The sequence below is a fragment of the Exophiala aquamarina genome (assembly GCF_000709125.1).
Source record: "Exophiala aquamarina CBS 119918 chromosome Unknown aczIA-supercont1.11, whole genome shotgun sequence".
NCBI classification, from domain to species: domain Eukaryota; kingdom Fungi; phylum Ascomycota; class Eurotiomycetes; order Chaetothyriales; family Herpotrichiellaceae; genus Exophiala; species Exophiala aquamarina.
Window position 1 is genome coordinate 221240 of NW_013550577.1, and position 23627 is coordinate 244866.

The 23627-nt window shown below is 46.6% G+C and overlaps 8 protein-coding genes across 8 annotated transcripts; 4 read left to right on the forward strand and 4 right to left on the reverse strand.

The window, feature by feature from the left end:
* Positions 1-5669: 5669 nt before the first annotated feature.
* Positions 5670-6086, forward strand: A1O9_09768 (uncharacterized protein; the record flags this gene model as incomplete). Its single annotated transcript, XM_013401109.1, has 1 exon — positions 5670-6086. The coding sequence occupies one exon, from the start codon at positions 5670-5672 to the stop codon at positions 6084-6086; it is 417 nt and encodes a 138-aa protein (XP_013256563.1).
* An 844-nt stretch (positions 6087-6930) lies between these two features.
* Positions 6931-7464, forward strand: A1O9_09769 (uncharacterized protein; the record flags this gene model as incomplete). Its single annotated transcript, XM_013401110.1, has 1 exon — positions 6931-7464. One exon carries the CDS (start codon positions 6931-6933, stop codon positions 7462-7464), a length of 534 nt encoding a protein of 177 aa, XP_013256564.1.
* A 387-nt stretch (positions 7465-7851) lies between these two features.
* A1O9_09770 (uncharacterized protein) lies at positions 7852-8123 on the forward strand (the record flags this gene model as incomplete). The annotated part of the gene is made up of 2 exons (XM_013401111.1): positions 7852-7869; positions 7893-8123. 2 exons carry the CDS (start codon positions 7852-7854, stop codon positions 8121-8123), a joined length of 249 nt encoding a protein of 82 aa, XP_013256565.1.
* Positions 8124-9457: 1334 nt separating this feature from the next.
* A1O9_09771 (uncharacterized protein) lies at positions 9458-12238 on the reverse strand (the record flags this gene model as incomplete). The annotated part of the gene is made up of 6 exons (XM_013401112.1): positions 9458-10554; positions 10608-11422; positions 11469-11621; positions 11667-11901; positions 11951-12022; positions 12076-12238. The coding sequence occupies 6 exons, from the start codon at positions 12236-12238 to the stop codon at positions 9458-9460; spliced, it is 2535 nt and encodes an 844-aa protein (XP_013256566.1).
* Positions 12239-13256: 1018 nt separating this feature from the next.
* A1O9_09772 (uncharacterized protein) lies at positions 13257-14284 on the reverse strand (the record flags this gene model as incomplete). The annotated part of the gene is made up of 2 exons (XM_013401113.1): positions 13257-13980; positions 14100-14284. 2 exons carry the CDS (start codon positions 14282-14284, stop codon positions 13257-13259), a joined length of 909 nt encoding a protein of 302 aa, XP_013256567.1.
* A 2442-nt stretch (positions 14285-16726) lies between these two features.
* On the reverse strand, positions 16727-18447 carry A1O9_09773 (uncharacterized protein; the record flags this gene model as incomplete). The annotated part of the gene is made up of 3 exons (XM_013401114.1): positions 16727-17767; positions 17859-18159; positions 18212-18447. 3 exons carry the CDS (start codon positions 18445-18447, stop codon positions 16727-16729), a joined length of 1578 nt encoding a protein of 525 aa, XP_013256568.1.
* Positions 18448-19144: 697 nt separating this feature from the next.
* On the reverse strand, positions 19145-20116 carry A1O9_09774 (uncharacterized protein; the record flags this gene model as incomplete). Its single annotated transcript, XM_013401115.1, has 1 exon — positions 19145-20116. A coding segment is annotated over one exon (972 nt), but the record flags the coding sequence as incomplete, so codon positions are not given.
* Positions 20117-21112: 996 nt separating this feature from the next.
* On the forward strand, positions 21113-23270 carry A1O9_09775 (uncharacterized protein; the record flags this gene model as incomplete). Its single annotated transcript, XM_013401116.1, has 6 exons — positions 21113-21378; positions 21439-21723; positions 21779-22032; positions 22103-22239; positions 22304-22405; positions 22470-23270. The coding sequence occupies 6 exons, from the start codon at positions 21113-21115 to the stop codon at positions 23268-23270; spliced, it is 1845 nt and encodes a 614-aa protein (XP_013256570.1).
* Between the last annotated feature and the right edge of the window lie 357 nt (positions 23271-23627).

Sequence of the window (23627 nt, forward strand, 5' to 3'; positions counted from 1 at the left end):
GATCCGTCTCCCTCACCTTCGAAGACTGCACGACCCCGGAGACTCTGCGTTGGCGCCTTCCGAAGTGTCCACAGAAACATGGCGCTAGGGCACTAGAGTCAAGGGACCCAGATTAGGCTGAGGCAACGTTGCATTTGGTGATATGACAATAACGCGCAGCGCTGTTAGTTTTCGGTGCAACACATGTGCCATAAAAGGAACTGTTCGCCAGCAGAGGCTGCTGTCCAAGAACCCGAAATCACTTTTCCACTTGCAAAACTATGCAATTCTTAGCTATAGATCCCAAATGTGTAGCTTGAGCGGACAGCACGATGCCAAATCATCAAGCAGACTTCGTCTAGGATGTGGAATTCTTTCCACGCCCTTACACCAGCATTTCGAGACTCGCTCTATACGACCCTTATGGATGGTCGGCAGCACAGTTTTCCGCGGAACCGCAGCTTCACATGCTTCAGGCCGAATTTGAGCAGAGAGAAGAGACATTATATCAGGCAAGGTGAAAACTCGACTTTCACCTCAAACGGAGGATAGCCCACGGTGAGGAATGCGGGGAATCGTAGAGACGATCCGGACAACCAAATTCCGGTGATCGGCAACGCCTTAACGGCCATCCACTTCCGTGTGATTTTAGCTCCGTGGCATGCATGATTGGCATACCACCTACATCCGTTTACGGCCGGTCTCTTCTTAATGACGGCCAATGCCCAGATCTTAGTTAGCCAACAAAGTTTCGCCACCATACCTCCTTTCCCCTAATCCGACATCCGTCGAGGAGGATGTGAACAGGGGATTCCTAGGCGACGATTCCCGGCGTAGCAACTGCAAGTTGCGTCATACGAACATAAAACTTTTCAAACTTTTACTTATCTTGTTCTTACAGTCCGTCCTGACCACCACAGTGGTCTATGTGCATTCGGAAGCTCTTTAGCCGCCATCTTTGAAATCCTCTTTCTCCACCCTCTAGCGAAGTCCCTCTCCCGAATCTATCGACGAATAAGAAAGTAGGACGTACATCTAAGTTAGGTGATCCTTTTCCTGACCCCGGTCATTTTCTTCAAGCGCTTTTCTGCTACTGACGATATGGTTGAGTTTGTTCTTTGAAGATGAAAAAAGGCAGCAGAGATTACTGCCGTGTCAGCTTATATAAAGTCGAGTTCCAGGCTGCTAATGTAAGCTCAAGGCATTGCAATTGATCCAACCCATGTGTCAAATCTTATTTACACTTAATCTGTGAAAAATGAAGACGGCTCTGAATGATTTCGATGATTTTCAAATTTCAGGCAACGAATCTTGCCTCAAACACCAGCTTCCTTGTGATACAGCACGTCAAAAACCTCAGACACATTTGCGATGTGACCACTCTCCACACACAAGCCAGCGCTCCCTTCAACCCACAGTTGAAGATGTCCCAGACGAACACTGGTTGCGACCCACTAGTCGTATAAACTCTGCTCATCCCATTATCATTTTTTCTTTTCAACACCATGATCCACCTAATCCACGGCGGAGATCACTTGATCAGCATGCATCTGACTGGGAATCCTCCCGCCCCACCAAAAAGCAAATGCGAGGTACGAATTTTTATCTTCACTATTGCCATATGTTGACGATTGCCTTTTGTCGTTCAAGGCATTTGATCGAAGAGCACCATCCTGCGTTTGAACGATGCACTTGCTTTGTTTGATCGCAGCCTCATGCTATCAGGATCGCTCCCACACTGTAGGAGGAAGTTCTCACCTGTGGGCAAGACAAATAAAGCCGTCGCCCAAGGTTTATTGGGGTCCATATTGTAGACACAACCATCGAGTAAGGTACCGCATTCTCCCGAGAGGGGAAGATGGGGAAGGTCTGTCAGCGTTGTCGGCTAGAATCAATCATCAAACATTTTATTCGAACTCAATCATAGCATACCGTCGTTTTCAAATGCGGCTTCGCATTTATTTGATTTGATTTGATTTGATTCCACTTGGCTGTGCAGACTAGGTGTCTCTTCGCATTTACACATAGACAAAGTTATTTCAAGTCCCACAATTTGCTCCACTCACACTCCACAGCATTACTAATTGGGTAAAGCACTAAAGCATGGTGTGTCCAATCGGTAGAATAGACTTACCGACTTACGTACTGCATTTTAGAAAATTAATACTACTAAAAATACAACTAGCACCTAGTGGCTATAAGTAATTAATAGTAGCAAGGCTATTCACCTACGCCTTAATGCGATAACCGATTGCTCCGGTGGCAGCGAGTCTTACAACTAATAACTCGGCCCCATCTACTTCATATCTAACCTTAAGTAGGGTATTTATACACGATATATTTAAGGAGCCGTGAAACCTTCGCTATCATAGCTACCAACCACGATGCCCCGAGCCTAGATTACGCTAGTTCTTTAGCCTTCTTAGGCAACACACTACCTGAGACCACCGATAGTAGCTCTGAAATATTCAGCAATGCTACCTCGAACGTTTCCTCGATCCCTTCTAAAGGAGCCACGTTTATTATTCGCTCTATCTCTTATGGACGCGTACTTACACTATAATAGGAGAAAATTATCTTAGTCCATCTATCACGAATACCAAGACTTACGCACGTGACTAGCTAGTATATCGCACGCGAGACGCGTACGAAGCTCCCCTGAGCTTCTTACGCTTCGAATCGATGTCGATACTACCTCTATAGTTAGATAGAAATCCGTCGATATAGCTCTTTCGAATAGCTCCCGCTCATTCCTGACACCATCCCGACGGCCGCGGCTCTATACATTAGGCGTGCGTAAAATTTAAGGGGTAGTATGTTGTGTAACAAATAAGTTTCTAGGTTATTAGGGAGATGGAAGGCTATACTACTTAGCCATAAAGCAGTAGAATATAGAGAACTTTTATATCTCTCCAAGGCCGAAAGGTGGTTCTTTCTTAATTATATTATATATAGGATAACTTATTGCGGATTTTTAGTGTGGACGAGAGCTATAGTACGTAGGAGTGAAGATAGAGCAGGAAGTCGAGACCTTAGTAAAAATTGGGACGGAAGATTCCGTTGGCATAGGTTAGGAGTTTATTAAGATTAGGTAGTAGTGGGATAATGCTGAGAGTACTGGCGTTGATTAGTACGCTGTTCCTGACCACTTTTCAAAGTCAACAATCAATTTAAAGATCTAGCGACAGCGTAAACAGAAGACGTTAGGTACAGTGAGTGACTGGCCTCTCGGTCACGTGTAAGCACGTTAAGCTCTAGCTACTATTACGCATTTTTACGCGATTGAGAGCGTGTGTACAGTAATTTGATTGTACCTAAGTGTAAGCTAAGATATATGACAGAAAATATAAGCTCTTACTTATTGGCAGGTCGACAAAATTAGTTTAACTACATGCAGCCTAGGTCGTAGCATAGTAGGTTTAAATGTGGGCGACCAAATTATCTTGTGTTGTGTAGATGCGGACGCGCAATTGAAAACGCCTGTAAAGGTCAATTACAATTTGGTTTCACCAGAATCACGAATGTAGATTATATATCATGTCCATCGTCGCTCTCGAGCAAAGCCTTCTTTGCTTGCATTCAACGTAACAGATATGATAGTGCCAGTTGCCCAGACATTGCTGATGTTCAACCAGTACACCACCATCGCGCCCGACAAACAAACTCAACAGGGTAATTTCACGCACTACAACGACTGGACCGGCATAGTACTGTAACATATTAACCCATTCCCACCAGCTTGTTTTACTCATGCTCGCTTTTTACAGTGGTTATCCTCTTGATCACTCTGTCTGATGCCTTTTTCGAACTATCTAGCATCGCCTCCAGTGCCTTTGCACTCCTGAGTTCAACCCTACTCTTTCCATTGCCGAACAGAGAGTTGGTACCATCTCTACTGCTCCCACAGTGTCTACAATTGAAGACCAGCCTTTGGTCCTTGTCGACGGCCAGAAATACGCGCCAGAGGATCATATATCAGAGAAGCGCCCACGTCGTTCTTAGATACATTAAACATGGATTCGCACTGCTAAACTTTGAGTCGAAGAAGGCCTTCTGAGTATCTAAATAGTGCGATGAGAAGAGTGGCAGGAAACTAGACACAGCTGCGTCGACTTCCACCGATGAAACCATTAGTTGACAGCCTTCAGAAACCGTCTAGTGAGATAGATTGTCACCTACCAGACCGCCTTTGCCGCCATAAAAGCCCATTCTTTTAAAGACCTACTCTCGTCAGGCTCTAAAACTGTAGCCGACCTCATTCCAACTGGTAGTACTATCCGGACGTGCAAAATGCAGAAGTTCGAGAGAAAAAAGACTGAAATCAGAGCTCAGATATTGCAGGAAAGCTCGTGGGAGATTCATCTCTTCTTCGATTTATCGACCTCTCTAAACTGTATTTGAGGCACACTTGCCAAGTAGACTGAGTCCCGGATTATGCTGAACAACTTAATTCAAAGCCAGGCCGTACCGTCTAGGGTTTGTAGATGTACACAGTAATCTCCTCTTCAATGGAACCCGAGTTTTCAACAATACCCCCATATTTGCCGATTGCAATCTAGGCAGACTCCTAATGCTCGCTTGCCGATTGAAACAAGAGCAGAACCGGTATTCCTTTGGATTCGTCCCTTTCTACATGATTTACAGCATCATAGTCATAAGTTATTGAAACTTTGTGCTATCGTTCAGGAAAAGCTTTTCTCGATGCCTAGCCAGCTCGCTCTACGTAGTTCAACGATATCCCCTCTTTAAATGACAGGAATATTGTGTACTCAAGCAGACGTTCTTGAATATACAGGGGCAATGACCGACTACGACTGCGACAAGTTCACCGTTCATTACAGCCCCGATATCGATATCATAATGTCTTCCAGGTAGAACCTCGGGGACGTCAAGCCATCGAAGAATGCTTTCAGAAATTACTGAATGGCATGAGCGAGCGTTTGGAAGTTTCTCTGGTAGTTTTTGATCACATGGCTTGCCCTTGTTGTATTGCTTCCTGCTCACCAGGGCTTTTCTTTAGGGATACATTTTCTGCTCCCTGCTTGAATTGGACAAACCATTGAAATAACTTGCATCATCATCGATACCCTGCAAATTGTGACAACACTCTGCACTGTGCTGCCTGTCTACGTGGAGCAAACAACCAATTTCATACATATCGTTGTCAAACTTTGCTCGCCAGAAGGCTAATATGGAATCTAAAGTCGAATAGTTGAACCGTGCACTTTTCGCCGCTCAAACCGACCAGATGCAGAAGCACAGCTGACCAACAGAACAAAATTCCCTAATCTCATTCGACTCTGCCACAAGCGCTTTACCGCTCCTCTCAGCGTCGAGATCGATTGATCTATTACGATAAGATGATCTATCACAAGTCCTGGGCATTAACCTAGGCTGAATGTAAGATGTGAGTGCATTGCCTTGCTAACTTTCTCTTTAAATACTATCGGTTTATCGTAGGAAAGCGAATCGGCAAAGGCAGTATTCCCCATTATCAATACTGGGACAGGGTTCCAAATGAACGGCAGGAATGAAATCTCCATTTTGGGTGGAGGGCCCGCTAGTATGGCGGCAGCGTTATCACTCATGAAAGCCGGGTTTTCAGTCAAGAGCTTTGAACGCTACCCTCATGCAAGACCTGCTGGCAATATTCTAAATCTTTGGCCACCACCAGTCCATCTCACAGCTGTATGGGTGTTAACATTGGAGAACTTGGCACACCATGTCATACCACATTTCGAAGTGTCAAAGCGCACATACGTGCAGAAGTCCAGTTGCCGGACGAAGTCTTGAAAGGGTATGGTGGCGACTTGACTGGCCTTCTGCGACCCGACCTTTACTTACGAATGCTTGAGGCGATACCTCCGGGAACCATTGAGTTCAATCGCGGGATAACAGCGATCGAAGACAATGGTGACTTTATCAAGCTCCTTTTTCCGGATGGGACAAGTTTCGAAACTGCCCTTCTGATTGGGGCAGACGGCATTGATTCTATCATCCGTCAACGTCTCTGGGGCGAACCTCCGAAACGAGCTCATAATTTGCGAATAGTCGGTGGAGTCACATTTAACGAAGAAGTCGCCACGGCGCAGAATGAGGTAACCTAACCTAAACTTAGCCTAACCCTGTATTTTAAGGGTTAGATTAGGTTTTAACTTTAAGGAACCTAGAACTTACGGGGCTAACTTCTGTTAAAGCCTAGTTCTCATGAATACGTTCGTTGAGATCAGCGTCTCTAACATTGCGAGAATTGTTACCGGGCGCTGGGTCATCCTGGGATAGTCTGGGTATAATGGGCCGGCTCCGATTAGGATCATGAGATGTGTATTACATTATAACTTGTTGGAGTAGTCAGGCCACTCACTCAATGATGTACGATCACCAGACTGGGCCAGTAACGGAAATCGCTCGCTGTCGAGCGAATTTGGTGTCTTGACCGCTAGACTATCTGTGATGGGCAAGGAGAGAATTTGAGATGTCCACGTTATAAAGTCAGGATAGAGAACACCATTCACACGTACATTCACACGCCAATTTCAAATATCTGAATTCATTAAATTCGATTGTTTTGTCCGGGTGGCCCTGAAGATTTGTTTGCAAGTCTAGTCTCTGAAAGCACACAGAGCACATCACGCAATTCCAAGAATTTGGATTGCCAAGTCTTGATATCACTCCACCCTTCATTTTTGCACTCCAGCAAAATCCGCTGCATTCTCAGCCCAGCATCACGCTCCTTTTCTGATTCGAAGGGACTTTTAACAGCTTGAGCGCCACAGCGACAGAAAGACTATATGTAGCAATATCAGCAGTTTTCCTGAGTAATCTTGAAACAGTAGATATTCATAGGATGTGTATTCTCTTATATACCCTCGTGTTTTCAAATCTTTAAATTACACCAATCTACATCTTCATCAAACCGTAAACCATCAAATCTGGCCATAAGCAGGAAACATGTCAATTCTAGTTACCTATGCCACAGCAAAAGGCGCAACGAGTGAGATCGCCGAGAGGATCGCCGAGCATCTTAAAACGTTTGCCGCGTCTGTCGAGGTTCGTCCAACTAAAGAAGTCTCTGCTACGTCTTTACATACCTATTCCGCTATTATTGTGGGCAGCGCAATTCACGCAGGATTGTGGCTGACGCCCGCGCGCCACTTTATTCGTGACAACTCTACGACCCTAAGTTCACAGCAAGTGTGGGCATTCAGTGTGGGCATGCCGCCGAATGAGGAAGAACGCATGAACGAAGAGCGCATGATGGATGGGAAGATCCGAAAAGTTCTACCGGCGCTGCGTGGCCACAAGCTGTTCCAGGGCCGTTTTAAAAAACAGGATCTACCGTGGATTATACGTATTATTTTCGCATGCTGCGTACCTAAAAACAAGACGAAGTGGGGCGACGCGAGGAACTGGGAAGAGATCGAGGTATGGTCGGAAAATGTTGGGAGAGAGATTACCAGTGGAAGCTCAGTGGGCATGGCTTGATACTACTGCAATGAAAGTGGGTAATCTTCTTCCTCCTCTGGCATTTCAACTGAAAGGGGTGGCGGGAGATAGGCGGCCGGGGATTGATTGGGACGACGGTTGTCTAAATGGACGATGCTTCCTTTAGATAGCACATATATCTAAACACGCTGTTGGATCATTTCTTCCTAACACTCAAGAAGAGGTTGTTAGACAATAGTAACTAATGTTAGCATCAAATACATTCGATGCGCTGTCCTAGCATGAAGTAAGATAGTTGAAAGGTGCATGCTCTGTGCGAGTATGTTGATTAAACAACAATAGCAGGGGAGTACTTGGTTCTTTACTCTTCGTATCTTCGTATACATGAAGGAAGAAATCCAGTCAACAACGTGATTCTCTTTCAACATGCCCGGGTCCTCATACGTAAGGATTTATATCTAACGCAGAGTCTTCGCTCGTTTGGTAGTACCGTCCTTCGCGCCTTCATTATCCCAATCGTCTTTTCCGTCAATGTTGCGTTCATTCTGCGGGTGTACTGGCCGAAAGAGCATTATGGAATTTGTCCAACCCTATCCGGTGCAATCACTGGCCTCGGCCATGGATTTGGCCAACTTGTGGAGGTCCAAGTTAGTGTTTGTCAACTCGGCCTGAGAAAAGCGGAGACATCGGCCGTGTGATCAATCGAGCGGCAAAATCGATTCGAGACACTGGTCGTACTGTCATGATCCTACGGGATCAAACAGATCTTTTGGAGCTATTTCGAAGCACTTTCAGTGGTGTCACACCCTGCTACGGCGCGGCCATTTTCTCTTCTTCACCGAGCGAAGGTCCGAGACGACAATGGAATTACACGACAGCGGATTTGGTCGAGAGGTGGATGTGAGGATGAACACTAACGACGTAGAACTCTACCACTTTCTGTTACAGCGCGCCATCGATGAAGCTTTTGTTAGTCTGGTACGAACACAATGCCAGCCGTAGACGGATATCCATTTACCTCGAAAACCCAGGACGAATCTACCAAGTCAATCACGCAAAATCTTGTTGAGGCGACAACGAAATTCCTTTCTGTGGTCTGGTATCTTACATACATTGGCGTAACCTCTCAGTTTGTGGGACTAATAGCAGTCGAGGGGGGAGACTGGTGTGACGGATCTCTTGGACGGTGTAATGCGAAGACCCGTGGCTGGGAATCACATGCCGCACGACTCCTTGCACCTCATTTAAGTTTCGACATGATATATTTCCCTTGCTGAATTGCCATTGCTATTATTGAAGTATTGAGTGTGTAGGAACCAATTTGTTGGCCTGATCATCGTCTTTTCGCTCTTGAGCGGACTGGCACTGGCCTCTTGGAGCCTACTTGGAGCCTACTTGGAGCTGCTTTCTTCCGCAAAGCCCATCTAAGCGGAATCGGCATCGCCATCGTGACCTTAGTTTTGGGTGTGGTGTGTCAGGTGACTTCGAGTATACGCACACAGCTGCCGTTGGCGTGCTGGGGACTTTTCCTCACGATGAATACCGTCTCTGCTCTAATCAACATTCCTCGCTCCCGGAAGCTGATAAAATTATTGGTTCTCGAGGTCTAGAGCTTTATTGAAGCTGGCAGGGCCACTTGAAGAACGATAGTACTGGCTCGGATAGGTTGCACTAACAGTGACCATCAGCTTTGTACCTCCGCTCTAACCACAAATGTTTGGGGATTCACTGCAAACACTCTTTCACTATCAGAAACTCAATCTCATTGGTTAAAGAAGTTGATTGTTTTGTAGTAGTACATGAGCTCAAACATTTATGCCACTGAAAAACACCGAAAGACGGAGCCTAGTTGCTGAACTTGTATCTCAATTTGATCCTGCTTGCATTTTTAGTCATGTGGCTCCCCTGTCGATCAGTCGCCCAAAAGATTAATATTTTTATGTTAATATCAAAGACACTCAATTGCAAACGACAAAAGTGCGTGTCCCAATCACATCGTTTGCAGTGGTTTATAGTGATTCCACGATATTGATCACTGAAGCATCTCATCCTCATCATTCCCATTCTCATCTAGTTCTCCTTTTGGGACATGATATGTCAAATCGTGGGATGCCCAATCTTGCCCACCACTTGGATGATGGCGACCATGAGACTGAGAGAACTTCGGCACATCATACATACCGTTTGGATCCACACCATTTTTGAGGATAAATTGTTCCACCTTGGCCCTTTCATGCTGGATATGCGCCACGAGCTTTTGCATGTCGACCGCAATGTGAGGATTGCATTTTGAAGCTCCGCGAACTGCAGCCTCGGCAACATGATAGCGACTGCATCCATTTCGAAGGACGGTTGCAAATGGAGTTGTGGCCGCGCCTTCGTTTTGAAACCCAGTAATGGAGATTCGTTCGGTGTTCGGTCTTCCGAAAAGTAAACCCTGCAGCTCATTGGCATAGCCATGATAATTGAAATGGATGTCTCGGTGTGGAGTAAACAATGTGTCGAAATCGCGATGGCTTAGTGCATGAGGGTGCGATTCTTCGTGCCCCAGCATCATCAGGTCCGTAATGTTAACCACGCGGACGGCCAAAGAGGGCGCAAGCTTTCGTAAGTAGGCTGCACCAGCAATAACCTCAAACATGACAGCTGCTCCCAATCCGACGAGGACGACGTCAGGATCAATGCCATCATCTGTACTGGCAAATTTCCACACGCTTCCTCCAGCTCGACAGTGAATATCTGCTTCCTCCGGGCTGAGCCATGTAGGGCCTGGATTCCCAGATGACACGATGAAATTAATGTAATTCTTCGACCTTAAGCAGTGAGCGAGGGTCGAGAGGAATGTGTTTGCGTCAGGTGGTAGATATACCCTCCCGATCCCGGATTTTAGGTTCAGCACTGAGCCGATGAAGCTCGGATTTTGATGTGACATGCCGCTGGGTTCCGGATGAGTCCAAGTGCTGGTGGAGATGTAATTTAGGCTGTTCATATCATTGCGCCACGGAGTGTCTCTTGCGGTTCTCAGAAATTTACTATACTGCATCATCATTGTCGCAATGATCGGAAGTAAGCATTCATTGGCGGCGAAGATCCCCGTACGTCCAGTCATGGTATAGCCTTGGAGTAAGCCTAAAGAGTAGTGATGAATGATAGTCACTGGCGAAAGCAACATGTCTACTCACCTTGACAGGTATGCTCAGACGTGAACTCTATGACTTGCTCTCCTTTGTTTATATTATGTTCATGCCATCGAAAGCTGCGAAATGTTCGGTCGGAGATCTTGTCAAGGTTCTTGCTTATAAGCCTATCCGGCGAAAAGATACGCAGCAAGTTCTTGTTTCGCGTTAGTGTTTCATCGAGGAAGACCGCTGCAGCTTTAAGACAGCTGTAGTAGTTCCCTTTCGCGACACCAAAGTGCCTCCACTCCGGTACATCAAGGTGGTGTCGCACGTCCCACGTCAGTCGGTTCTGTCCTAGTCGTAACTTACTGTTTGGTGGCAGGATGCGTTCGATATTATCTGAAATTCCTCCGCCCGAAAAAATATCAGCTGGCTTATAGGAGCTGAGCCAGTCTTGTAGGTGTTTTAGCTCTCGTTGGTTAGTCTTCGCGTGCGGCAAGATGACTTCATGGCCATGAAACGAACTAGTGAGGTGTTCTTTCTGGCCTAACTGAGGATAACCCCAATCTTTCGGTATTCTGAGTATAATCATCGGCCACCTCGGCTTTCCACTTCGGGCCCTGGCTTTTGCGTTAAGTTGGATTTCTCGGACAGTCTCAATTGCCCAGGACAGCGTTGTATAGAGCTCTCTGTCTATGTCATTTATGTCATCAACGATGCATGGTTTATAGCCATAACCGGTGAAGAGACAGCAAAGTTCAGCATCGTCCATGGACTCAAAAATTGTATTCCGGTCACCCTTAAAGCTGTTAAGATACAAGAGGGGTATTGAAGCACCAGATTGCTCAGGATCGATGTATTTGCACATGTGCCATGCGCTCAAACAATGTCAGTGTGATCTCGTTAACATCGGGTCCAACTTACGTTGCGGTTGGGCCTGTTTCAGCCTCACCATCTCCGATCACCACAATCGTTATCAAGTCGGGTTTGTCCAACACCGTGCCATATGCGATGGAGAGTACATGTCCAAGTTCGCCACCTTCATGAATGCAGCTAGGGACACTTGCATTTATGTGACTGGCAACACTTCAGCGAAGTTTTTTCAACAATTAATATACCGACCTGGGGAAGCCTCCTGGGACACTAAACCCAGTAATAAGGTTGTGCAACCCTTTTCTGTCTCTAGTATATTGCGGATAGAAATGTTCCAAAGACCCTTCTAACCACAGACACGACAGAATAGCTGGGACGCCATGGTTTGGACCAAATAGGCAGATCATGGGCTGATTATACTTTTCAATCACGAGGTTTATATGAGCGTAAAGTAGGCTGATGCAAGGAGAGACGCCCCAGTATCCTGGCCATTTTAGCCCACAGGTTCAATAAAGGACGGGATGTCAATTCACCAATAATGTGCTTTATATCGTCGTATGCCAGTTCGCGTTCGAGGAGAACGTTGTCTCGCAAAAATATCATTGCTAAGAGGGTATCAAAATCAGAATTTTGCGATCATTTTAGATTAGATCCAAACCAGCAGATATATAGTCGGCGGCTCGTCGAAACTCAACGAGATGCTCCGCAGTTTTAAAATGCAATGGATCGGGGTACAAAGTCTTCCCGAGCTCCAAGGCACTAATGGGCAGCTGCGACACGGGTTTTATTCGGACGACGTCGTCGGTACTCGCTGAAGCCATGGTAAAACAAGGCACAGATAAAGGGTTAGATGGAAATAATAGAATTTAGTCTACACTACATTCGAGCTTATGAGGAGTGCAGGCATATTAAATAGCTTAGTCTTAGTAGCAAGGTTGAACAGCAATTGCGGCACATTGTCCAAATTATTGTCTTTGCTTTAGTGTTATTGGACATCGTTGAGGTTCCCACAAGTAAGGCTAAATACGTGGAGATGGCGTGACTCAAGCAATCAACCTCCAAAACTTTAGGTAATCATTCATCCTCTACCAGTTGCGTCATATAGTGGCTACTATATCATGCTCTCTGGAACGAGTTAATCCACTTTGCCACACGTTGGGTGTGTCTCTATTCGTGAGGGGCAATCAAGGTTTATGCCATTTGGGAGGTGAGCAAATAGGAGACTGACGGATCCTCTGAATCCCAACTGGCTCTTAAGATCTAGAGGATCATCCCATAATCATACGATGAAGACATTGCTTCTCAGAATAGGCAGGGCCAGAAATACTCCCCACGAACTAGCCATTGTAAAACTAGGCAAATGACAACGAAGAATTCCAGAGCAGTAGAACTCATGGTTGCTGACTCATGAAAAATTATTGCGGTGTCTTATCTATCTCAGACCAGCCGCTAGCACGAAATGAGCGTACATGAGCCCGAATCTCTATAACTATAGGTCTTGGTACAAGAAATTATTTTCTACTAATTAGAGTAATCAAATCACGAAGGAAAGTTGTGAATACTTCGGGAGCTCGAAAGCATTATCTGCATTAAGCCTATCAGGTCACTCTTTTCGTACATTTTATTCCTCGCCAGCGGTATTCGAGAGTCATTTTGTACTGCTGTTAAAGGCTTGCTAAAGAATAATCTTATTTTAGGGCCCCAAGCGCTTCGAATACGGTAGTACTAAGGATTGATTCGATAAATAAGTAGCATCCTGTTACACCACGGTTCATGACTTGTATCGTTTGCCCACTAACATGTGCTCTAGTCCAGCGGTCATATCCACGATCTATTTGTCTACGCCTTTAAGCGTGACCTGGCGCTGAGAGTCTCCTTGATCCATCCCAACCCCCATGCTAGAATCTCTCCCATGCCTTTATCAGCAAGGCCTGGGTCAACTATTATCCCCTCGTCGCGTACACGCTCCTGGTCGATCTCCATACCCGCCACATTACCGTTGACAAACATCCAAGAGTGCTCGTTCTCGTAGTTAGGCCACACCACGTCCTCCACATAGCCTGGTGGATCATCCCAAAAGTCCTTGAGAGTTGCGTAGCGCATCCGTTGGGCCCGGCGTCTGACGGTCTGTTCCCGCCGGGACAGTAGGAACAACTTTAGGTCCAGCAGTGTGTTCGTCAGATTGTACAGCTTCGCGTGCATTTGGTCATTTGTGCCAGAACCCGGTTTCTTCGGGTAGAGGAGGAATCCGTCCAGAATGCACACTCGAATCTCGACACTAGAGACGTCCCCAAGGAGTGTATGAGACAACGAAGAGTAGTAAAATTCCTCCAGCCAAATTTTGAATGCCATACGGAAGTTGGCCACCGTACTAGACGACACCCCAAGATCTACGACATTATTCCGGCCTTCTTTATTCACCATGCGCGGTGGGAGCATGCCGTGCTTCTTAAAGTAGTGTAGAGCTGACCCCAGCCGATCCAGATCGAGAGACTCAATGCAGTCCCAATCTTTGAGCTCCCGTGCTCCGTGCTTGGATGACAATACTGTCACGTTAGGCACACTAGAAGCCAATATCTTTAGAAAGAGAAGGATAACAAGCAAGGATAATTATCACCAATCTCTATCGGAAATGGTGTGAAGGGATAGTGATGAAAGAAAAGAGGCATTATAGGAACTAACTCTATATTGGTCTTGTAGAAATCGTCTTCATATAGGATGAACAGCTTCACTGAACATTTGCTGCCGGAAACATCAACATCGCAGACACACTTCAAAAGCCGGGCGAGCGTTGTTTTCCCAGACGACGACGGCCCGGAAATTCCAACGATGTAGGGTATTACCGTTGCTGATGTTGGCCTGGCCATAGCTTTAGCTCTTCATAGTTTTTGCGGGCGCGAGGGAGATAATAATGAGTTATGTGAAGCAAAAAAGGGAGTGATGAGAAACGAATTAACATAAAAATTACCCAACACACCATCTTTCTCCTTAGGTCGCGCCACAGCATTATACTAGTTTGTTTTTGCTTCTGAAGCTTTATTGCCTCGATATCTGGCAGATGATGTCTTATAATGATACGATTATTATTTTTGCGTATGACGTGATGCAGAGAGCTTTAGAAGGTTTCTAAGAGTGTTTGCTGAGGTGGAAAAACTAACCCCTAGTGCGCACTCCATGCGCCCAACAGGATCATGATCCAATTGGATTTTCAAGGACACTGTGCCCGTGCACACCATGTACTCGCAGATCAGGCCACTTTGATCAACACTAGCTCTAACTAGTATTCATCACAAGTTTGTTCAAAATGAGATATGATCAGTAGGGGACAGTGAACAATGGCTGTCATAGCCACAGTCTCCAACCAATATATTACTACCATAGTCATATCGTCAACTTTTCTCAACCATCATCGATCGGCCTAATTGCTTGTTTCACACTTTGATAAACTACTGCACATTAATAAGAAACAGACCATTGCGAGTACGTGGTTTCTGCTATCCCCGACGGTCGGAATATCTCATCCAATTCTCGTCACTTTGGATAGTAATGATCAGCTAGGATCGGCGGGAAATTAACAGAGCAAAGATTACGGAATATATTGGGCTATAGTAGATATCTAAGAAGGAAAATGACGATTTGCAAAGTTAGTCCAACCTTACTAGGAAGCGCCGCCATTTCTCCTTTGCAAACTTATCACGACCGCCGAACCATGGCAAATATAGATATCTTGCTTATACTTTCTTTCGGCGAAGTGAAAAGTTGTCAGGGAGGCTGTCCACAAAAATCTGGATTGCGAAGATGTCAAGCCATAGACCTCTCATATGCTTATTATCTATCGTGGCACGTGAGAGTGTAGACTATATATTGGAGACTTCCCATCTGGCCATGACAGCCCTTCGAAGCCCTGAGTCTTCGTGCTTGGCTACCTATTGTGTCTTGGATAACGAAGGTTTACTTCTAAACGCGGAAGCAAGAGACAGGATGAACGGTTTGAGGCCATGCAAGATTCAGCAATGCCATCAAAATCACGACCTTCTCTTCACTACCTTGGGGCTATCGCCTCAGAATCTCATGTGCATGCGAGGCCATGTCCAAACCAATCTAAATCCAGTTGCCCAGAGTGTTGGGTTTGATCCCATTCTCAGTATCTGATACTGGAACATTGAGCACTCTGCTCCATGTGTTAGAGTGGAGACGATAGGTGATGCGGTCATATTCTTTAAGGGCTATGATGGTATCTGATAACATAGCAACCCCATTCGATATACATTTAGGCTCAAAGGAGTCTTAGACGTGTGTGTAGGAACGCTCACAATGGAGTGTACCTCTGAGATAATACTAGCAAAAATAGCGCACTTTTATAAAGCCTAAATGGAATTACACAGAGAGATTAGTGATTGATAGACTGAAAGAGAAGCCGGCGTGCACAACTAACGATTGCCAGGACTTCACCAACACCATTTTCGCTTGGCAAGCACTCCAAAGGATATTCCAGTATACACTTCCCTGACAGACTCTAGGAGTGAATATCTGGTTAGCACAAATAAATGTTCTTCAATACCGGCAGCATATTGTACATCGCGTCATGAAGAGTCTTTGCACAATTGGTCTTTCTATTTTCGAGGAGCGGATTCGCGCGTCCAATCCCCAAAGTGGCGCTTCTCTTAAGAAGTTAAGAAGGGTTCGTCACCTCTGCGAAGGTACAGCATGTCGGATATGAACTACGAAATAGGCAAAGCAAATGCCGAGATCTACAAAGCAATGGTAGGATTTATACGGAAAGCCATGTTCCGGGGACGGTCGGGAGGAGACTTTACTGGAAGAACTGGGAACACGTCACTGTGTCTAAATGAGATAACTAACGAGGCTGACCGGATTGTCTCCGACCTTGTCTGAGCAAACCCTAGGACATGGAAGTACAAGTCTTAAATCCGACGAAGACAGATTCTAAGCTCCAAATACTCGTAGCGTTTCCAATATTGTGCCCAGAGGCGAATAGGTCGCTTATTATTGAACATATCATGTCCTTTGATTCACAATCTTCTTCCTTCCTTCATAAACTATCCGGTTTCTCCACCATCCAGCTAATTACCTTTTTCATCCACCAGATGATCAGCGTCCCGGAGATAGGTGGGCCAAATCCCCTGTTTTCCTGGCGATAGAATTCCGTTCGGATCCAATTTTTCCTTTACCGAAAGTTAGTAAAATTTCCGTATCACTGGGGTTCGCCGTTGTAATGACAACCTTGATATTTTCTACTAGCCTTCTGTAAGCATGGTCGTTGAAGCTGTACACGTGCTGTACCCGATCTAATAGTATGTTAGTAGGATGTAACACAGTCCTTGTCTTCTACGGCACCTACCCATATTGTCTAGGTGAGATCGATAGCTTGTAAAATGGTAATCTTCCGCTTTCTTAGCTAATGCTTGCCATAATTTAGGGACTTTTTCAAGATGAGTTGGGTTTTCGGCATCGTAGAGAATCATTCCAATGAGGAGGGAGTGTTTCTTGAAAAACCGACCTCCAAGGATCGGATTGAATCCATGCTCGCGAACGATCTTACGACAGTCGGTCAACCACTTCAGGGTTAAAGTCCCGTCATGCGGCAGTATGGGAACAAAATCCGTATGAGCTCCACGACCCCCACCACCGTACGGCAGCGCAAAGTTGATCATGCTAGTCCTCGAGGTACCGACGACACCAACCGGCTCTCCTCTGGTAACCTTTGCAATGGCTTTCGCGTCCAGCGGACGACCGGACTCTCCTTCGAAAAACTTTTCTTCAATTCTCGCTCCAGGACAGTATTCCCTAATTACAGACTTGGTTTTGTTTAGTCTGGCATAGATCATTTCTTTTGTGCCATAAAAGTCAAACATCGAAGACCAGAACCCCAGGCCATACTTCTTTTGTAGTTGCACGATATCTGCATCCGGAATAGGCCCTTCTCCCTCGTAGAGTTCTGCGGCAGTTTTCATGGCTGACATATTCCCGACTACATCTCCGAAAAGGGGGTTGTTCTGGAGAATATCAGACCGGTGTAAAGACGAGAGAGCCTCGAGCATAGGACTCAAGTCGTCCAACGTGTCAACGTGTATAACAACAGACATGTAAGCTTCAGGCCGGGGCTGGAGCCACACTGCCAGCTTCGTTACGATGCCCAAATTACTTTGAAGGAAAAGACCATCGATCTGTGGGCCAAAGCTATTTTTGCAAACGTGCGCTGTGGGTGATCCGTCAGCAGCCCACTGTCCGGTTCGAACAATATCTCCGTTGGCAAGCACAACTTCCATTCCGCAAATCGAATGGTGATGATCACCGAGGATGTTGTACCCAAATCCACGGTCCAGAGTCTGAAATACCATATCAGTACGGTATCCTCTCATTGAGGCAGGGCACGTCTTCCAAAAATTGAAGTATTGCAAAGAGCATATCTGAACATACATTTCCTACCACACTTCCCCACCCAATCGAGGGGACACTTGGCCATACAGATGGTTTGTGATCAAGGCAGTATGCTGAGAGGTCCGAGAAGGTTACCCCTGGCTCCACGACAGCAAAAGCGGCTTTTTCGTCGACTTCCAAAATTGCTGACATGCGATGCAAAGATAGAACGATGGATCCTCTCACACGAGGCGCAGGCCCACCATAGCCCAAATTCTTCCCTCTTGAACATGTCCATAGCGGAATTTTGACTCTATTCATAACTTTGAGTACTCTTTGAATTTCGCTGACAGTGGCCGGGCTTTCGGACGTGTCAGATAGACTACCGTCCGTACGTGATGGGCTACACTCACCAAACCGCTGCAGAAGGCACATAGTCTTGATGGACACCAAAAGGATCAACGAAATTGATTAGATCTGCCCCGGACGCAACATTGCTATCACCCACAATCGAGGACAATTCATTGAGTAGAGCATCGAAATCTCCCTGGCTTGTCTTCGGCGGCAAGACAGTGGGGGGAGCTGCTTGCCCGAAGACGAAAAAGGATTCATGTGCATCCTGTAACTCAGTTTGCGTATAGAGCTGCATGCTAACGTGCTCGCTGTGGCTGGGAAGGTCAACAAACCTGATGATATTGCGTCAAACTGTGATCCCAGCACTTTGCGAACCGTAGATTTTTCGGGTTTAAACGATTAATGTAGTATTCCAGCCGTGAGCTTTCACACATCGAGAGCCATCAAGCAGTTGGAGAAAGCCTCCCCGTGTTATAACTTACAGGCAGCTTTCCTCACCGCTGATCTTTTCGGGGACGAGCAACTCTAACTAAACCAGCTGGTATTTGGGGTCCCCCATAGACGGCCAAAAAGGGGCCACGACGCCTTACCCCACTTGCCCACTTTGGCAGAAGCCTAGATATCTAGAACTCTTATTCTGACTAGGAACGCGTCGCCTTCCTGCATTTGACGAGCCTCATTTCGTAAGAGATGGAGACAGAAGGTCAAGCGCAGAAAGATCGATCAACAAACAGACCCAAGCAGGCATCTGTATCGAGCCTATCTTCTCAAGGACGGAAAAGCGCAGATTCTGCAACCGGCGCGTGGTCCAGGTATTCCTAGTTCTCAACGTTAATAAGACTTCTAGTTGTGTTGATAAGAGGGACGCCAGTAGTATTGACGACTAAGCGGACTAACTAGGTGGTTATCTCTAGTAGTCCCCCCCTGAATCCGGGCTCCGGATTTTCCCAGAGTGGCAACTAGTAGCTGCGACGTTACAGCTGAGACATCACAGATTCAAAGGCTGCTTGCAAATCCCTCTCCGCGCCTCTGGTGGCACCAAGCAATGGGTCAAAGGTCTGCTCATCCGGTAGTCCGTTCCTCCTTCGTCGTCCGTAGTTTCTGTATATACTTAGGACAAGTGTCGTCCGATTCCCTGCGCTTTTCATTGCACGTAATTGGTGGTCAGTTTCGCAGGAGGAACACTTGATCGTTTTAAATTTGTTCCAGCCCAATGCCAGCCATGCGACGCCTTGGGTGTAGATCTTCCATGTTTCGCCAATGACTTTCGAAGCCCTATCCACATGTGGACACAACTCCAAGAGGAAGGATCGCCCCATCACTGCCCTTTCTTGCCCCGACTCCATCTCCGCCTCCATTTGACTAAGCAGTATAAGTTGGCCATCTGCTACACGTGCCTCATGCTCTCGATAGATGCCGTATTTATCACGGCCGCTCATGTGCAAAAAGGATAAAGGTAAGCCATAAGCGGGTCCATACTCGCAGGCTCGTAAGATCAGGTCGATCATCTCGGACGTTATCCAAAGAGTATGACGGTTTCTCGATACCGCTTGCAGAGACTGCGGATGTTTTTGCGGAAATGATGAGTCTTGACTATTCGCGCTCACGAAGACATGCTTGTGGCACGGACACCTATAGCCAGACTGCTCATTCCTCTGCCAGTGATACAGAAGGCTGCAATGGCAGCATGTTAGCCATTCCGGATAATCGGGTTCCAAAAGCCGTGCAAACCGGACCATGACTGCCATATTGCTACAAGAGGCCGTCTTGTGTCGGTAGTGGCCAAGGAGAGCACGAAGTCGTTGGCACGAAAGCCTCATCACGAGCTGAAACTCCGGGGCCAGGTAGCTCACAACTTTGAATAGTAGTTCATTGGGAAGAGCGAGAAGTGAAGCGCGGTCAAGATGATCATGTTGCCCTGTGGTGCCAGCTGCGTTGGTTGTGCTCTTTGGTGTATCCTCCATTAGTCCTTGGGTCTTGGACGACTCTTCTTCTGTAGAGAGGCAAGAAGTTGGCGCAACGGAGACGATCTGCTTCGGGCGAGTGAGTCACGACTTGGTCATTCATATCCCGAAATATCTCAGGAAATAGGCAAGTAAGTTGGTGGTGTCGGGTAGATAGTCGATTAACGTGTCCATGGGTGTGAGCGGAAGAGCGGGTGTCTCTTCAAAGGCTCTTGTGAATGTGATTCAACAGGAGAATGTCTGGGTAATCTAGCTGTAGAGCTGTGGTTGGTATATCTTGGCACGACCATCGATAGGGTGACACCTGGTGAGGTATTAGTAAGGCACAGGTACCTCCGTACTTGCTTACTTGAATGAGCAGCACGTGACATTAGAATCACGTGGACTAATTCTTTTCACATGACACCTCATAGCGTGCGAAGGCACGCTTCTTTAGTCGTTGGAAGGATAGTCCTTCTTACTTGACCAGCAAGACTCGGCGTCTTATCCATACCCTCAGCCTCCTAGATGCCACTGTAAGTCATGGAGTCGGATCCCACAATTATCCAATCACCGGCCCTTCTTCATGCCAAAAGGCTCTAGAACTTGTCCAAGATGCCGTCTTGCCACCAACCCTATCCCCGCATGGCACGGTGGGTGTATGCGGAGTTGACCTCCAGAACCGAGGCCAACCTCGCTGGAGAGGACTTTCGCGTCATACTCGCCGTGATTTCGCTGCCTCGGCCGTTATCCGTTTTGGAGTTTGTGCTCGTGGTCTGAGTTGTATTGGTGGATTGATCTGGAGGAAAGTACGGATACGACTCATGGGAATCAGATTCCGATTTCTACAAGCAAACTCCTCCAAGGCCTAGCGACTACATACCAAGGTACTAATATTGCCGCTGCAAGCCACCTGAAAGAAGAAATTCGCAATTCGCAATTCAAACTTTCTTGTCGAATATTCGGAAGCCATACAGCAATTGGTCAAGTTAATATTATCTGCACTTGAATAGAGTCATGTCGCCATCCAAAGACGGTGAGGGATTCTCTTCTCAGACCGATGGGAAAGTATACAACGAACTCGGCTGGCTCGTACAAAACGCACGCGGTTACCGGATAAACGAAGACCCATACGATACCCGTCGAAAACTGCGAGTGATTCATATCGGTGCTGGTGCATCTGGCATTGTCTTTTCCAAGTTCGCCGAAGACAGGTTGCAGAATGTCGAAGTCCAAGTATATGAAAAAAACACCGATATTGGAGGGACGTGGCTTGAGAACAGGTACGTCCCGCTTGCGCAAACGATAAGTTGATTGTCATTGACAATTTTGATCCATTGAAGATATCCTGGTTGCGCTTGCGACATTCCGTCCGCGTCATATCAATTCACCTGGGCTCGTAACCCGAATTGGTCGCAGTATTACTCGGAATCACCAGAGATATGGCAGTATTTCAAGGATGTGGTCGACAAACACGGCTTGATGAAGTACATCAAGCTAGAACACAAGATCGTCAGCGCTACGTGGAACGGAGAGCAGGGAGTGTGGGAAGTGCGCGTCCAGCGGGCTGATGGGTCTGAATTCACCGACACATGCCACGTCTTGATCAATGGTGGAGGTGTTCTGAAGTATGTTTCTGCTGAAACTTCACTCCAGGAATCTGCGAGCTAATACCTTTACCAGTAATTGGAAGTGGCCAGAGATTGAAGGCCTTCATTCTTTCAAAGGAAAACTTGTTCATAGCGCCAATTACGACACGACGATTAACTTGAACGCAAAGAGAGTCGCAGTCATCGGTATCGGTAGCAGCGGAATCCAGATCACCTCCAAAATTGCTTCGCAAGTGAAGCAGCTGTACACGTGGGTCAAGTCGCCTACGTGGATCACGGCAGGATTTGCTCAGAAATTTGCCGGCCCAAACGGCGGCAATTTTCACTGTATGTTCTGGTCGCGCAAACAATCGGCCGTTGGGTTAGAAAGCGTATACTGATCAGTCTCCTATATCAGATACTGACGAGCAGAAGAAGCGATTCGCGGATAATCCAGACCTGTTTTTGAGATACTCGAAAATGATCGAGTCCGAGCTTAATGTTCGATTCAAATTTATTTTGAACGGGACGCCAGAAGCGGAAGGTGCCAGGGAAGTAAGTTGTCAGCATAATGCGGTTCGAATCAGGAAATCCAACCATCTAACCTTGAGTGGTGCAGTTTGCGAGAAATGAAATGACACAGAAACTGGGTCCGAGTGACCCCGAACTATTAGATGCCATCATACCAAAGAATTTTGGTGTTGGTTGTAGGAGACCGACGGTAAGTGCCATTTATTATCAATTGTCAATGGGTCACCCCCGACTAATAAGCATTCTGTGATCAGCCCGGCAATGGCTTCCTAGAAGCTCTCTCTCAGGACAACGTCAAAGTCTTCACTAAGCAGATGAGGCAGATTACACCTGCCGGCTTCATTGACAGTGAGGGCAACGAGCATGAGGTCGATATCATTATTTGTGCCACAGGTTTCAACACAAGCTGGATCCCTCGATTTCCCGTCGAAGCGAACGGTTACTCCATTTCAAAGATGTGGGCGAAGGAAGCAACATCGTACATTTCGATTGGAGTTCCTCACAGTAAGAAATACCTGTCCCAGGATTTTGACAGGCCGGCACTGATTGACGATGTTCTAGTGCCCAATTACTTCATGATGGCTGGTCCATACGGGCCCTTGGGCCACGGCTCGTTCCTCCCTATCCTCGAAACACTAGCGGGTAACATTATTCAATGCATCGAGAAGTTGCAGAAAGACCGCATCAAGAGCTTGACACCTAAGGCAGCTGTGGCCGAGCAACTACGGGAACATGCACAGCTTTTCTTACAACGGACGGCATGGACGTCAGGCTGCAGTAGCTGGTTCAAACAAGGACGAGTTGACGGGCCGTTGCCTATGTTCCCTGGGTCCCGGCTAATTTACATGGATTTGCTGAAGAACCCGAGGTTCGAGGACTATGAGATTGAATATTGCAATTCGCATAACATGTTTGACTTCTTGGGCAACGGATTCGCAGTGAGAGAGTTTGACGGCCGTGATCTGTCTTATTACTTGGGTTTACTTGACGATGAGGATCGTCAAATTGATTTGGAGGCGAACTTGCATGAAGAACTTTCTGACTTGGTGCACTAGAAAGTAGAATTTTAGTTGAACAGGATACATTCATGCACTATCTTTACTCGAGGGTGACCTGTCTCCCGCTAACTATGCCATTCACTTTCGTTGATTCTCTCGTAGTGTGGGAGGAAACAAGAGCAAGAACGGCTAAGCATTAAGGCCAGGATGTTAAAGGTGCAAGGCGCAAGGCGCGAGGCTGAATGGAGAGGAGCTGAGTGAGAGGAATGACATCATCGCCAATTCCCGAGGAGCTTTTTGGAATTCATTTTAGCCCAGAATCTTTTGGACCACCCTGATAATCCCTCGTTCCGCCACACTGATAAAGCACCCGCGCGGAGAGGAGATAGATCTATCTCTCTTCCTCTTGGTGAT